The sequence below is a fragment of the Eupeodes corollae genome, chromosome 3 (genome assembly GCF_945859685.1).
Source record: "Eupeodes corollae chromosome 3, idEupCoro1.1, whole genome shotgun sequence".
Taxonomy (NCBI): domain Eukaryota; kingdom Metazoa; phylum Arthropoda; class Insecta; order Diptera; family Syrphidae; genus Eupeodes; species Eupeodes corollae.
Genome location: NC_079149.1, coordinates 15,376,664 through 15,394,014, shown reverse-complemented (window position 1 = coordinate 15,394,014; position 17,351 = coordinate 15,376,664). Strand labels below are relative to the sequence as shown.

The following is a 17,351-nucleotide window of genomic DNA, read 5'->3' as shown; positions in this document are numbered from 1 at the left end:
GTTGTGGGTCTTGAAACCAATTTGAAAAAACAAATATGTTTCTAGACAAGAGATCAGTCATGAAAAAGTGTAGGAGACAGAACTGAGCCCCGAGGCATTCAGCATTTATGATGTTTATGAAAGGTTCGTCTAATCCAACTCGTGTTGAACGTTTCAAAAGAAAATGCCTAATGGAATGAAGAAGGTATTCTTTGACACCAAATGAAACATTTAGCAATAATTGCGCAAGATGAAAGAATATATCAAATGCCTTTGAAATATTTATTGAACTTAACTTAACTTCCCCAAAACTATGTAAAAATGTACTGCGCTGTGCTTTTTTTTCCTTCGGTTCACTATATCTGATTGGTGTTACAGTTAAGGATATTGATCAACATGCTGTTGTAAAGCATGTCGGCGTCCTTTTGAAGAAGACTGGTAAGCTTAAAGACATCATTAAGATTGCCAAGTTCAAGGAGCTTTCGCCTTATGACCCCGATTGGTTCTACATTCATTGTTCGTCGATCCTTCGTCACTTTTATCAATGCAGTCCAGCTGGTGTTGGTTCCATAACAAAGATTTATAGTAGCCGTAAGCGCAACGGTGTTCATCCATCCCACTTCTTTCGTTCTGCCTATGGATGTACGCGAAAAGATTTGCAAGAATTGGAACATGCCCGCTTAATCGAAAAGCACCCTGATGGTCGCCGCAAGCTTACAGCTATTGGACAACTTGATTTGGATCGGTTTGCAAACCAAATTGTAGTTAATCAAAAAAGAGACGCCCGTGAGGAAACCGGTCCAATAGTGATTTCTAAGTAATATTAGTTGGATGTAAGTTGCGAAGTACGGACAGTTAAAAAAATGTATTCCGCTGTTTTGTAAGGTGAACCTTCGAGATATTTCCAATTTTAAGTAGTAATCTCTATTAATGAATAACCGTGCTTTTTTTTTAATGATTCGTGTATCTTTTCGTGGACAACAGTAAGGACGTTATACAGTTTAGCGGTCATCTGCAGAGAATGTCCCACTTCAAAATGAAGTGAAGCTCCACTGTTCAAAACTTGATAATTTTTTGTCAAGAACCATTGTTATCACAATCCTAGGTAGCCGTGTAACGTTCACATTATGAACTTTAAATATATAATCAAAGTGTAGCTTTAAAGTCGTAATGAACATTGGTAGGAGTCACGTCTCGATGTGGAGCATATACGTGGGTGTAGTCATAAAAAGATTCAGCAAAAAATCTCAACAACTGTTTCACAGAGTCATTTTGTTGGTACCCCTGGTAGCTGCATATATTAAAATTGATCTGATTGTTAATCTCAAAGATCAGGTACTTTGCTCGTAAACTTATATTGATAACTTCCAAGTTGAGTTTAGCTGTTTTCGCATTCTTAAGCTTTTCCACTGAATATATCTCTTCATGTAATTTTTTAGGGGTTATGTTAGGCCAAGATACTTATAGTGTTCCACTATCTCAAATGGTTCTCTTTCATACCTCAACTTATAATTTCCATGACACTGTCTCTTTCCTCTGCCAAAGACTATTATTTGACATGCATATGCTTCGATTTACTGCGAATTTTCACATTTTGCATTATTCTTCGAGGTTCGTGATCATGATCTTGAGCTTTATTGGTGTATCCGCTAAAAGGACAATGTCATCTGAATACTTCAATACTTTTATACTGGAATAACGCATTTCAATTTATCCATTCAGATATTAACCTATACCTTTCATTCAAGATCAAAAAAAATGGGATTGTACTCAAAGTGCATCACTGTCTAAGCCTGGTAGGGGTAGTAAGCGTTTCTGACATACTGTTTCCATCCAGTTTTACATTTTTTTTTTAGCGTTTTCAACATTTTCTATATGTTTTTACCTTGTGAACTGTTGATATCAATGATAGTACTAAGGGTGAAAATTAAGTCCACAGTAGAATACCCATAAAGAAAACCAGCTTGACACTCCCTAAGTATGTCATTTTTATCAACCCAGTTTGTCAGTCGCTTGAACAGAGGATACTTTCAAAAACCATGCCGACAGTATTTAGCAGTGAAATTCCTCTATAGTTTCCGGCCTTTTTTGAAAACTGTTAGTATAACTGCTGACTCGAAACATGGTGTGATATTTTCCTTGTTCTCATTCTGATTGTTGAAAACTTGCCAAAGATAGTTGACGAACTCCTCAGTGCCGTACTTATAAAACTCATGTTGTATGAGAAATTTCAATGCTTTATATTCATTCATTTTATTGAGGACTGTTTTGAGCTCTGTTATTGTATAGGTCTGGTACATCTTTTGATCTTTTACACCATTTTCACAGTATTGAAACGAAAGTGCCGTTCTTTCAAGGTTAAACAGAGAGTGGAATTGCATCCTCTGCTTGTTCGTCCAATTGCTTCAATAATTTCCAGTTCTTATTTACTTAAGGTGGCGCTACAGTCCTGTGTGAACTGGAGCCTCAAGTAACAAACTTCTCCATCAAGCTCGGTTCCTAGCTAGATGTCTGCAGTTTCGCGCTCCAAGTTGGGTGAGGTCACCTTCCACTTGTGCGTGCCACCTGATTCGCGGTCTTCCTCTACTGCGCTATCCTGTGGGTGCGGATTCGAAGACTTTCCGGGCTGGAGCATTGGTTTCGATACGCTCTACGTGACCCAGCCATCTTAGTCGTTGGACTTTTACCCTTCTGACTAAATCAACGTCGCCTTACAGCCTGTACAGCTCGTCGTTCCATCTTCTTCTCCAATCCCCTTCGTAGATCGCACAAAGAACTTTTCTCTCAAACCGACCCAAGGTGCTTTTATCCGCATTTGTCACAGTCCATGCTTCTGCACCGTATAGTAGGACGGGGATGATAATTGTCTTATATTGCGACACTTTGGTCTCTCGAGAGAGGACTTTACCACTCAATTGCTTTCTCAGATCTAGGAAACAGCGGTTAGCAAGAGTTTGATCTCAGAGCTGGTGTTTTTTTCTGCGTTTACAGCGGTGCCTGGGTAGACGAAGTCCTTGACTACCTCGATGTTACGTCTGTCGATGGTGACGTTTTGACCAAAACGTCGGTGTTGTATATCCTTTTTAGACAACAGCATGTACTTTGTTTGCTCTCATTGACCTTTAAATACATTTTAGCCGCCTCTGCCTCAATAGTCACAAAAGCCCCATTAACATCACGCTAAGTTCTTCCGACTATTTCAATGCCATCAGCATATGCCATGTAATTGGACAGACTTTTGAAAGATAGTGCCTCTAGTGTTGACGTGTGAGCTCTGCACTATTCTTTCAATCACGATGTTAAAAAAATCGCATGACAGCGCATCACCTTGTCTAAAAAGTTTTTTGACATCGAAAGGTTCTGTTACGTTGTTTCCAACCTATATGAAGCAGCGCAGATTATCCAAGCAGAATCCTGCAGAAACGGACGAGTTTATCAGGTATGCCAAAACTAGACATGGCTCTATACAGCTCGTCTCTGTAGATGCTGTCATATGCGGCCTTGAAATCGATGAAAAGATGGTGGGTGTCGATTTGGTGTTCTTGGGTTTTTTTCCAGGATTTGAGAATATCTTGTAAGCGATGTTAAGTAGACTGATCCCTAGTTGGTGCAGTTTAGAGGGTCTCCTTTTTTCAGGATCGTACAAACAATACTGAAGTTCCATTCATCGGTCATGCTTTCTTCCGACCATATCTTACAGATAAGTTGGTGCATGCTCCTAACCAACTTATCTCCAGCTGCTTTAAAGAGCTGGGCATATAAGCCATCCGCTCCAGCGGCTTTATTAGACTTCAGCTTAGATATGGCAATCTTCGTCTAAGTCGGGAGGACGGGAATGTTGGCTTTCTGCGAATTCGGTTCGTCGTCGACGTTATACAGTCTTCAGAATTGGACCTTACATATCCTCAGCGTTGACTGCGGTTCCATTTCCACTTTCGTCTTTGCAGCCTTTGGTTCTAGGTTTATGTACCTGTGAATTTCGTTTCACCTGTTCATAAAACTTTCGAACTTCATTCCTGCTTTTAATCCTCTCAACATCTTCAACCACATGCTTCATATGCCCTCTCTTATTCCTTCTGAGAAGTCGATATTCCTCTCGCCTACTAATTGTAGTTCATATTTTTTAAATTGAATATAAATCAATACATACATTTTTTAATACCGAGGTTTTGAACAAAAAACAAATATATCAAATTTCTTAAAGTTAGCTTTCGTTTTAATTCAAAATATCTATAAATTTTATTTTAGGATAAGAACTACTAAAAGACCGACAGACGGCAAAGTTGTATGTGTATTAAGACCTTTTAGGACTTTCACGAGTACTAAAAAAGATTGGTTCTATAGAATAATTTACTTCCTTAAGAACTGGGAATGGCATGACATTATCACACAGCGTCTAACATCCTGCGAACAGCTTTCTAAAATAGGTAACTAAAGGAGTATCGTTGGTTCATTCTAGAACCTCTTCTAAATTCTGCCAAATTAATTTTAACTTCAAGTGCTTCTCTTGATCCTTACATAACGATCCTCGTAATAATCCTTAGAATTGAATTCAAATCAATTTCTCTTCATTTCCAGTTTTCATTTAAAAAACAAAAATTATGAGTTTGCAAATAAACTCCTCCTCGTCCATAGAAATATCCTTCCTTTTCCTAGGATATGATATTACCCAACACCGATGATAACACACATATTACAACCGCAACCAGAACCAGAATCAGAACTTCATGAAATCTAATTAAATCGTTGCCACACACTGATTAACTGCAATGACTGAGCCCCATCACTATCGTTCCTTTTTATATTTATATCATCCCTACCCCCACCCCTTCCAACCATAACTCTCTGCGTATAAATCACCAATAAAGCAACAACACCCCAACCCCCAATAATCGTCTACCCTTCAGTAAAATACAAAAATCGCTTCATTGCTAAATATTGATTTTTATTCCTTCAGCAAAAAAATATAAAAATCTGCGATGCGATTTTTTAACCCTTCGGCAAGGGTGTTTTTTTTTGTTGTTCTTCTTCTCTGGTCCTGTTTCTATTTCTGATTTTTTTCTTTTTGTTTTAATTTTTTTGAGTTTTGTTTTTTAGTTGCAGAGGGCTTAGGAAATCCCTGTTTTTATCCAGATCCAGCTGCAGGAGTCAGGATTTAATGAATTCTTCATTCACATAGATTCGTGTATTGTTATGTGTGTGCAATTAATATTTTTGCAATCCACTATATGCCTGCATCATGTGAAAGGGGCTGAGGGTGGATTGCAGCTAAGGGATGGTTTATTACCGGTTGCATTGCCTCGGCGGCTATAGGAATTATTGTTTTTTTCGCACGCCTTCGGAAAATAGAAAATAAAGAATATCGCCATTGTTTTAGAGTGTTAAAAAACACGGAGCCCAGGCATCATTCGAAATATCTACCCCCTCTCTCTCTCTTTATTTCGTCCTTTATCCTTTCGGCCACCCACATCCCATAACCCATAACCCATCCTGCAAATATTCTGATGAGGATATCGATGATGAAGGCTATATGACGGCGCGATGAGTGTTGGTTGCCCTTCGCGATTTCAAATCGATGTTGAAATAGAACGCGCGGTCGTCGGAGTCGGAGTCAGAGCCGGCGATATGGGGAGAAGTAAAAGAGGAAGCTTGATTTCTGATGATTGGTTGCGAGATGAAATTGTTGCATTAATGGCAACATTCTGATTTGAAAAGAGTCCTTGTTGTTCTCATATTCAGCTGCAGCATCAAGAACATAGAAATCAGAGAACTAAAACGTTAAGCATGAAAAAATAAAACAAAAATACAAAACAGCAGCAGAATACCGCTCCTTCTCGCTTGACGCCCCTCACCCACACCGCACCATATCAGAGTCCTTTGGATTCTTGATGTCTCGCACTTCTATGGCACTTTTGTGACGTAAAACGGCGTCACACGATATACTATGCGATATTCGAATTTGATACAATGACGACAACAACGGACACAAAAATAGGCACCAAGGATTGTAGCGTTTTGGAGGGGGTGGGAGGAATATACATACAATATGCAATGAACATTGGAAAATCGTTCGCTTTTCAACAACAACAACAAAAGCGAGAGAAAAAAAAGAGGAGGAAAATGCAATCAGGATCGCAAAACAATAATGATTGACAGGATGTATCGATGTTTGTGTCAGATCCTATTGCTCATATCTTATATGTTTGTATATGTATTGTTTATATGTTTGTATGAAAGTGAAGGAATACATTTTGCAGCTGGGCCCAAGTAAGGAGATATAATTACACAAAATCGATTAAACTGACATTAGGAAAAAGGATATTTATGCTAAATGACGTTAATGGGTAGGTATATGAGGCTCAGGGAGTCTGTATGGATATGCCTATAAATAGAGATACCTTTTATATAATAGACGAATTTTGCTGCGATAACACATTTTGATTCCATGATGAGTCATACAAAAGTTTAAAAAAGTTGCACTTTATTTATTCGATTTGTAGTTAATCACTGTGAAAAACTGAATTATTATTTTTTACAGATAATGCTGCACCCGAAAGACCGCGATAGTCACAGATTTATTTGGTTTTCGGATAAATTAAATAACGTTGACAATCTTCCTGACATAAAGGTATTTCGAATGACTCGTGTGACATTTGGCGTCACTTGCAGCCCTGGTCTTTTGGCTGTCACAATTATAAAGGCGATTAAAGAAGCTGAACAAACATACCCCCGAACGTGCGCTCTTCTCCTCAAGAGTTTTTATGTAGACGATCTTGTGTGCAGTGTCGATGAAGAAATAGATGCCGTGAAAATTCAAAAAGAAGCCAAAATCATTCTTAAAAGTGCATCTATGAATTTATGCAAATGGAATTCCAACAACTCTACCGTTCGTCGTAAGATTCCAATAGATCAAGATATTCACAAACTTCAAAAGGTACTTGGTCTGTGTTGGTTAGTTGCCACAGATGAATTGGCTGTAAATGTTGATGGACTTCTGAATCTTTTAGAGTCAGAGAAGCCAAAAGGCACAAAGCGGAATGTTCTTAAGGTAATGGCAAAAATATTTGACCCTCTTGGTTTTCTAGGTCCTTGGATAGTTCGTCTTAAAATCCTTTTTCAATCAATCTGGCGTAAACATCTAGAGTGGGACGAGCTCTTACCTGAAGATATGATGAAAATTTGGATGGCATGCTGCCATGAAGTGAGCGATCTTCGGAAAATAGCCTTTCCACGTCATGTGATTGTTGGTAAGAGAAACGTTGATATACATATTTTTGAAGATGAGAGCCAATATGCTTTCGGAGCCGTAGCCTATGCAAGAACCCGTGACGATATTGGAAATATTTTTGTGCGTTTCTTATGTGCTAAAAATAGAGTGGCACCCCTAAACAACAAAAATCAGAACGAACTTACCATTCCAAAGCTTGAATTAACTGCTGCTCTCGTTGCAGCTCGTTTATTAGATTACATGCAGAAAAACTTGCGTGTTGAATTTAATGATGCTTATCTATGGACGGATTCGAAAATTTCATGGTTTTGGATTAGGTACTGGTTCTAGTAAACGTTGGAAACCATATATTGAAAACAGGGTCCGCGAAATAAGATCTATTTGCGATGTTTCAAAGTGGAGACACTGTCCAGGCCTAGAAAACCCAGCAGACCTAGTCACAAGAGGTATTAACGCTAACGCTCTTATAAATTCATCTTTGTGGATGTCTGGACCGGATTGGTTAAAAGAAAATCAATCAACATGGCCACAAAACGATATCAGTATTACAACCTTGATTACATCTTTACATGTGACTGAAGAAATTGAAGCTCACTCCGCTTTATTTGAGTTAAAAAATATTATTACTCCACCTATGAATCCAATCGATTTTAGCACTTGGAGACATCTGCTCCGAACGACCGCTTACTTTTTTCGTGCATATAATTTCTTTAAGACAAAAAAGAAGTTTCCAACTTTTCTTACGGCCGATGAAATTATATCTGCTGAAAAATGCTGGATAAAATATGTCCAGAGGCAACATTTTAAAGATGAATTAACTTTACTTTTTAATAAAAAATGTATTCCATCAAGTTCTGATCTGGCAACTCTTAATCCATTTTTAGATGACACTGATGCACTATTACGAGTTGGAAAGCGTCTTCAGTTTGCAGGATTAAGTCCAGAAGAAACTCATCCGTATATTTTGCCCAAACCATCGCACATTACGAAGCTGATTGTAAGAGACACCCACGAGAAGCTATTTCATGCCGGAACGAATTCAGTGCTTTCAAAGCTTCGCTCAAGATTCTGGATACTTAAAGTAAGACAAATTGTTAAAAATATTATTAAAAATTGTTTTGTTTGCAAGCTCCTTCAAGCTAAATCAGCATCACAACCCTTCGCTCCACTTCCTAGAGAACGAATACTGCATACAAGGCCTTTCGAGATCACTGGTGTGGATTTTGCTGGTCCGCTTTATGTGATCGATAGAACCAAACAATCGAGGAAGGTCTACATAATGCTGCTTACTTGTGCAGCAGTTAGAGCAGTGCACTTAGAGGTGGTTTTGGATCTGACAGCCGAAAGTTGTCTTTTGGCATTGAGGCGTTTTATTGCGCGAAGAGGTGTACCTCGGATTATATATTCCGATAATGCCAAGATTTTCATAAAGGCATCTACAGAACTAAGTCATAAACTTAAATTGAAATCAAATCCCGATTTTCAATGCTTCTTAACTGATCAACGTATTACCTGGAAATTTATCGTCGAACGTGCACCTTGGTGGGGTGGATTCTGGGAGCGTCTAGTAAGAGTTGTGAAATCCTCATTGAAGGCTGCAGTGCTGAAAGCAACTTTGTCTATCGACCAATTTACAACTCTTCTTACTGAAGTTGAAACTGTAGTCAATTCACGACCTCTTACGTACTGCAGTGATGATTCTTCGGATTGTGCTCCCCTTACACCTGCCCATTTTCTTGGTGTTCAAAGAATATCTGGTGATTCTACACCCGAACAGAATTTTCAACCCATCAATCAAAATACGCTGAGATCAGAGCGGGCACAACGTTTACAGAATATTTCAATATTTAAACGCCGTGACAGTCCAACGCACAAACCATCTATACTTGCGAAACCAACAATTTAATGACTCGATATATTCATTTGTTGTTTTAGTTTTGTAGGATTCTATTTATTTCGTGTTTCCCCTTCTTTATTGTAGTACAGGGTCCAGCAGCAAGGTATAGAATATTTGAAAAAAATATTACACGCTAATTTTCAGCAAAATTAAAATTTTACTTATGAATGTTCCCATTAAAAAAGTAGTTAAAAGGATATAAAAAAAAAACACCGGTTAAGTGCTGTCCAATTTTGTCAAAACACTTCTGCAGACGTTGTGAGAAGCAATTGACATGAAACTGCTCGAATGTCTTAGAGCAACGAGTGTACATAAAAACTAGTCACATGGTGTATTACCCACTCCTGAAAAATGAAAAGGACTTCGTCAATCCAAATCAAAACAGTATCATCCCTAAAGATTTTCAAAGTCGCTTCTACAAAACTCATCCATCTGCCGAACCTGTTTCGCTCCAATTCTTGTACAATCATCACCTTGAACTGATAAAGAAAGGAAATTAAAGAGCAAAATTCAATGAACTGAGCGGTCTGATATTTGAACACGTACGTATCTGCTATTTGGTTATTGAATTGGCTCTCGCAACCAGTCGAGATACCCCTAACAATACGGTTTTCTCCAACTTTTCTGTATTTGACTACCCTGTGTAGTAACCTTCTATACTTTTGTAATACTCTACTACTTCCACGAGACTGTACTTTTTGTGTATATTTATAGCAAAATCGACTGAAGTTTTAAGCATTCAAGGCATTAACAACTTGTTACTTAATTTCAAAAGCCTTTTTCTTATCGTAGATCCATTACTTGAGTAAGTACAGGGTTGTCCATTTTGCAGTTTCAAAAGTAAACGTAAATAAAACACATATAAAATATTTTTGTTTGTGATATTTCTTTTTTTATTATAAAGTTTCAATGTTGACATTGTTTGCGAAATACTAAATCATTTAAATGAACACCATGCAAATTGTTGCAAGCATCGATTCTTAAGACATAATTTAAGACCACTTTTTGAAATATATTGGGCGGTGTCTCAGCAATAACTGGACGAATGTGGGTTTTTAAGTGCTCAATCAAGAGTTAAAGGTTTATCTACATTAACACGGTAAGTAAGTTTACAATTTGCAATTTCAAAGTTCAAATTTGAAAAAAAATAAGTATCAATTATAATAAAATATGTATACAATTTTAATTTGTACAGTTAATGACATATTTTTTTAGTTCTTTTTTTGTTTTTTTAAAATTTTGAATCATGACAATTTCTCTCGGTAGTCCGTTGATTATACTTGGTACGGTGTGTCGAAGATTACGTCTTCCGTAGTTGTTGTAGTTTCTTTGTATCTGTAACATTCCTTGTGCAAGTCTTCTGGTGTTGAGTTGGTGTTGAATTGTTTGTTTGAATTGGTTGTCATCAAAGTATTCTATTATGGTTGTCATCTTAAAAATATCTTCAACTTGTAGTGGCTTAAAAAGTGTGTCATACGTTTGTCGATATTTGTTGTTAATTTGTTTAATAGCTGCATTTTGTATTTTTTGAATTTTGATAAAATGGGTTTTAGCTGCATAACCCCAATCAAGTATACCATATCGTATCCTAGATCCCTTCAATGAGTAATACAGTTATTTTAAAATGTCGTGGTTAGTGTGGTATTTTAGATGAGATAATGCAAACGTCGCTTTCCTTAGGTCTATCCTCACTTTGTCTATGTATGTGTTTATCCCATAAAAAGGGACTCTCTATTACTACTCCCAAATACTTGTAGTTGCTCACTAATTCAATGCATTCTTTTTGCGGTTTAGGGCATTCATCATTCTGTAAATAAATCTTTTGTTTTGTCGATTTAAACTGTGGACTTCTGATATGCATCATTTTTTTTTTGATGCATTTATTACCAAGCCGTTTTGTCGTGACACCATCCAACTGCCATATTGAATTCTTCTTGAATTATCTTTGTTGCCGTATGAAGACAACTATGGCGAACGACAATAGCTGTATCATCAGCAAAAGCGAGAGGAATACTCTGTTTGAAAAGTCATAGCAATTCGTTAGTGTACGAGTATAAGAAAAAGAAAATTGGACCCAGTTTAGATCCCTGCAGAACTCCATATCTCAACAATTTTTTCTCACTCACAACATCTTTGATTTTAACACAAAATGTTCTGTTTTATAGATATTCTGTCAGCTAATCAGCCATAGAGCAACGAATTCCAATTCGTCTTAGAGCTAAGATTTGAGTGATTTAAACGCCTTACTGAAGTCCATGAAGATTACTAATATTGATTGTCTGTTATCTAAACTTTCGTTGTCACAATTCGCAAACTCGCCAAGTAACTTTCCTGTATTTTTACCCTTCTGAAAACCGTACTGGCTTTTATAAATCAATGCATATTTGTCAACAAAACCTTGAAACGTGTTGGCAATCACGCCTTCCAAACATTTTTCAATAACTGGAAGAATTGATATAGGCCTATAGTTGTTTTGTTGGTCATTTGCTCCTCCTTTGTTAATCGGCCTTACAACTGCTGTTTTTAAGGTAGATGGAATTTTTGATTGGGTTATACTTAAATTAATTAATTTGCATAAAAAAGGAGCAAAGACATGCTTATAGCTTTTTCTATCAATTGCTCTGATTCCATCAAATCCTGGAGCCTTATTTTCTCCAAGTGTATCTAGAATGTTTTCAATCTCAGTGAAATTAGTTGCATATGAAAATATTGAACTTTCCACTGTTTTGTGGATTATTTTTTCTGTCTGAAAGGAGAAAAACTCCGCCAGTTCCATTGATAGTGTTGTCATCTCTGTTTTAAAATTTTTTGTTTTCTTTCGTACTAGTATTTCGTTAGTAGAACTTCATGTTTTCCTTGAATCAGTCTTAAATTATATAAACTTGATGGCCATTTGATATCGCAACTAATAAAAGTTACGCGGTCAGGAAATGTCTCTTGGAATAAAGCCATATTCGTCTGAGCTGTTTTTCATGTGGCATCGTCTTCTTGAAACCACATATTCTCCAAGTCCTATTCTTTAATAAAAGCCAAACAAAAGTAGGTTATCATATAACCATAACGCTCCGAATTGACGGTAAAAGTAGTTTCATCGTCCTTTATAAGAAGTAAGGTCCAATCACACCTCCGGACGAAAAAGCACCAAACAGTGACTTTTTAAAAATATACTTCATCGCTGAAGAAAATTTTGTTCCAAAAATCGTCGTCTACCGCCAACTCGCACACATTCGACGTATCTACGCGACGTTTTTAATGGAATGTTGTGTGAGTTTAATTTTATATGGGTGTGCCAATGTGCCGATTTCCTTACAATTATGCCAATTGCTTGCGCAGTTGGACGATTATGTCAACCATAATGTCCTCTTAAAGCACGATATGTTGCTATTCTTATAGTAGGGTCCACTTTCGTATATGTCCGACTTGCAACTGAAAAAAAACAACTTAGTTTGACAGATGTCAAATAACAATTTTGAAACCGTATAGTGGATAACCCGTTAAAAAAGGAAATCTGAACAATCGTCTTATATAATTAAGTTACCTATTTTTAAGGCTATGGTGTTTTGAGCGCTTAAAGACGGAAAACCTCGTCGTCCGCCAAATACTTCGTGTAGCTCAGCTTTATTGTTTTTTAAGGTATGAACAATAAGTCTATCAGCCGTTTCAGGTGCACAAGAACTCATCAATTTTTGTTTGTTTAGAGCTTAAATCAAAACAAAATCGACTCAAAATACGATTTCTCAAAACCTTTAGAAAATTAACAACAATAACAGCAACAAAAACTATCTACAATCTTTTTCATGCTCGAAAAATTTTGTTTTTTTGCTACACTAGAAAATGAAAATGTAACTGGACCATAGTGGAAAAATATATTTTTCAAAGAGCCATCCTTGACCGCTTTTCGACACAAGAGCAGAAGCAAAGAGAAAATACTACTACGGGAAGAAAACTTTATTAATTGCAGAAACACAAGAAGAATTAAAAAACGTAAAAAGGAAAACAGCAGCATCGAAATGAAGATGAAAAATGTTTGTATGAATTCACTGACGAGCGAATAGCATCGCCCCGTTGCACACTGCCCGCCGCCACCACGGCCGCGCCATCATCTCGTCACCACCACCTCATTGACGGACAACCGACATAAAAAAAAAAACAAAAAAAAGGACGAAACAAGGACGTGTTTTTTTGTTTTCTTATTTTTGTTGCATTGTTTTATGAAATGAAAACTTTTCGGTCAAACCTTATAGCTCCCGCCGCATGGCCGCTGCTGATGCGGCGCGGCGTTCAGCTCAGCGCTTATAGGACTCTGATACTCTGGAGACAGGGCAGCTTGAGAAGAAGAAAAACAAAAAAGAAGAAGAAGAAGAAGAGAGTTCTGTTTGATTTTCGTTGTTTTTCGGACACAACAAAAAAAACAAAAAAAGGACAATAGCAACAGAAATATCCTTGTTGTTCTTCATCAAACAAGAATTGGGGGAAACATGAAAATTATAGTGCAAAGCAGAATCTTTCATCTTCTTACACTCCTTATAATACTCATCCCCTCCCACACTCCAACTGACGCCCTCTATTGCCCCCTTCAACCCCTTGATCCATCGCGTAGTCCTTTTTTTGCACCAAGATAAGGATATTTTTAATTTTTGTGTTTTAAAAATAGAAAAGGGTTGTGGAGGTGTTGGTTGCAAATCTGCCTAGATTTGCCAGGATTTAAGAGCCCTAGTGTATCATTCTTTGTAGTATAGTACCTATAGTACATATATGCATCACCGCCCCCTTACCCTCTATGATGCAAGCGAGCAGCCAGAGCGCCTCATCAGTGAAGCGGTATGAGTTGGAGCAAAATCTTTCAATTATCTGAGCCGTTCGGTGAGGTTTTTTGTTATTTTCTCACTATTGCCGTTGTTGTTGTTGTTGTTTTTGTAGAGGGATGATTCTGGTAATGGTGTGTAGATGGCGGTGTATCCTTTTGCATTTAATGCACCTGAGGCCAATAATTACCCACGTTTTTCGTTTTTAATTTTCCTGTTCCAGCAGGAGGCATATTCCCACATTTTCATCTGTGAGTGAGTTTTGTTTGGTGCCATGGTTAGGCGCAAGGTAGGTAAGGCAGTTCGTGTTGGGCTGGTGGTCTAGGCGAGAGTATAAGGACGAGGCGTGGGAGAAGGATGTGTTGGGATATATATATATTTTTTAATTTAAGGAATATTATGTTGCACAGAGATATATTTATATTTATTTTTGTTTTGGTTTTTTTGTAAAAATCCACGTCGGGTTTGTTGATGAAAAACCTAGCTCCACGTTACGTCCAAAGCTGTGACTAAAATTGAAGTTGAAGCGAGTCGAGCGAGCGGTGCAATGTTAACAGGATGTATACTCTAGCGATATGAGGGTGGGCGAGGACGAGCTGAGTGTGGTACGGCATGGCGCTTCTGTTGATGGAATACTAAAGGTGCGACTACAAACGGCCGGCGTGGCACGGCGGCGGTAGATGTACTCCTATATATGGTGGATCTATAAATAGTATGTTTTTATGTGGCGCGCGGCTGTAGGTTTTTTCTAGCAACAATGGAATTCCATGTTTTTGTTACAACAAGGATATGTTTATTAGCAGCTATTCATTTGCCAGTTGAATGGGCGTGTTGGTATTAATTTTCCGTTTCGTCGTCCCTTGTGGATGGACCATGGTTCATCATCATGATTCTGATTCTGTTTCTGATGATGATGATGACGACTCTAAGAGCGCAGTGGGTTTATAATCAAGATGCCTAATTGGAATTTCCAATAAAGTGTTTTTTACTAACATAAGCATTAAATACATACATATGTACATCAGATTCATACACATATTTGTAATAAGTGCGGAGTATAGACCGCTCCTTAATATCAAACCTCGCAGCGCTCTATATGTATCTGTTAGCCTTACTACCTATGGTAGGTTTATAGCCCACAAGGCAGATATACATAGAAACGAAATGTGAAACCAATTAGAGACAGTTTTTTGATAAATGTAATTTACGGAGGGAGGCAGGCAAGTACGAGTATTTTAATTATAATTTGCTTGATTAATATTTTCACTTTAAGCTGAATATGAGATTTATGTTTCTACATACATACATACATATGTAAATATGTAAAATGGGTGTGTGGAATTAAGGTTAAGACTTCGGGACTTTTACCATCAAACAATTTTATAATATAAAAATGTTTAGGAACCTACGCATTTTAATTGATTCGATAGAGGTAATAGTTTATAATAATTTTATAAATTCGGGCCGGTATTTTTAAGCCGTTTCGTTTTACTGAATTTTTGACTATACCTTCCTCGTGAAAGGACACACCTAGTCCTGCTGAAATTTCAATATCCGAAAATTTAGAAGAAATTCTGTCCAATATTTCATTGTAAGTATTCGCAGTCATTTTTGATGTTTAGAATTCAATCTGAACGGTTTTAAATTAGATAACTGCTCCCTATACGATAATACCACATCATTATCGACTATGATTCTGATCTTGTAAAAAGTTATTTATTTCCCAATTTGCAAAACTATAATAAAAGCTTTCAGAGCCATCAAAATCAAACTTCTTCTTCAAAGGAAAAAACAAGGTAATTTAATTTTTCTAACTAAAAAGGAGTCTACAAAATTCTGAACGTTTACTTTTTTCTTGTTCGTGTAGATAGTTGTGACTTCTTCTCAAGGACTGTTTAAAATGCTTGCAATAAAAACAGCAGCGTAGATTTACACCACACTTAAATTTGGTTTAACTTAGTTTTATAAGTCTTTTAAACTCTATTTAGGTTTTGATTCAATTTCAGCTAAAATACTTCAACTGTTGATCTTATGTGTCACTTCAAAACTACTGAATAATGAAGGTTATTTGATTATGTTAATTTAAAACAAGTTTGTTTTTCACTTTGTAAGAGCGTAAGAGCTAGCGGGTGCTTTTGCAAATATTTTTACTAAATTTGAAATTGTGTTTCTTTTTTCTTTTTGTGAACATGTTCGGTAAAAACAGAGCTCTGTTTGTAAAAAGGAAGAAAAACCGTTTTCAAATAAAGTTAAATACTCGTAGTAAGGTAAGTATATTTTCGGATGCATTGTAAAAAATGTTATTTATTTTTGAATAACAATAAATTAGTTGGGTCTTTAAATGGAAATCATATAATATAATGTTCTTAATTTCGAAAACTGAAGAAAATTGTGAAAATCTGGGCACTGTAATTACGCAAATTGAAGTTTTCTTCACTAAATTATGATGCTAAATTTAGAAGGCAAGAAAGTGATGAAGTTGTGTAACAATTTTGGTCTATGCATATTAAATGGAAGCGTTAATGGAGACATTCTAGGAGAGCTCACTTTTATTGGAAAACAGGTCAGCTTACTTATAGACTATGGTCTCATAGGTGAAGAGTGACATGACATATTTCAGGACTTCGCAGTTGGAGAACAAACTTATTCTGAACATCTTTCAACAACTATAACCGTCAAAGGTGATAGTGACCAAGTTCATTTGGTAGATGATAGTACCGTAGCAATTAATAAATTAAAATGGAGATCGTCTAGCAGAAATGCAAACGAATTTAAAGAAAAAACCAGCCAGTTAACATCGATGAGAATTTCTAGAGCCATTGCAGATTTCATACCAATCAGTGAACTGGAAGTTTTTATTCAAGAAGCCACAACTCTTATGAAAAAGTCATCCATTTTTCATGATTTTTTCTGTCCTAAACTACTTTAGTAAAATCGCTATATGTAAATTCGCATTACCCATCTATACAGAAAAACAAAACAACGCACACGGAATTCGAAAATTAGTATTACGTGTTGAACGCATTTTCCATTTTTTTTCGAACTCGAATGAATAATTTCCGCCTACGATCGATATTGAGGTGAGAATAAAAATATTCTGTCTTTTTCAAATCAATCGGCCATCGGTAAAGACGTGATCTATAGAGCTTTTGATTTTGAGCTTGATTTTTCACCCACGAATTAAAAGAAAGAGTTTAGCCACCGAAATTTAACAGCAATAGCCAAAAAAAAACAGTGTATCAGTGAGGAACCAGTCCTGAAACATAAAAACCTGTGAGAACCTTTCACAAACTTTGAAACTGATCCTTTATGATCAATTCTACACATTTTAATCACTATCAAGCCAAGCCACCGGTAAGATTCTGAAACTTCTCTCCTCTGAGGTGTTCTGACTAAAATTCATTCTCGTTTTATCCCATATCCACCAGAAAACCAGGCTACA

The 17,351-nt window shown here is 36.8% G+C and overlaps 1 protein-coding gene across 1 annotated transcript; it reads left to right on the top strand.

Annotated features, from left to right (window-relative positions):
- Nucleotides 1-338: 338 nt before the first annotated feature.
- Nucleotides 339-800, top strand: LOC129949160 (40S ribosomal protein S19a-like; the record flags this gene model as incomplete). Its single annotated transcript, XM_056060437.1, has 1 exon — nt 339-800. A coding segment is annotated over one exon (462 nt), but the record flags the coding sequence as incomplete, so codon positions are not given.
- Between the last annotated feature and the right edge of the window lie 16,551 nt (nt 801-17,351).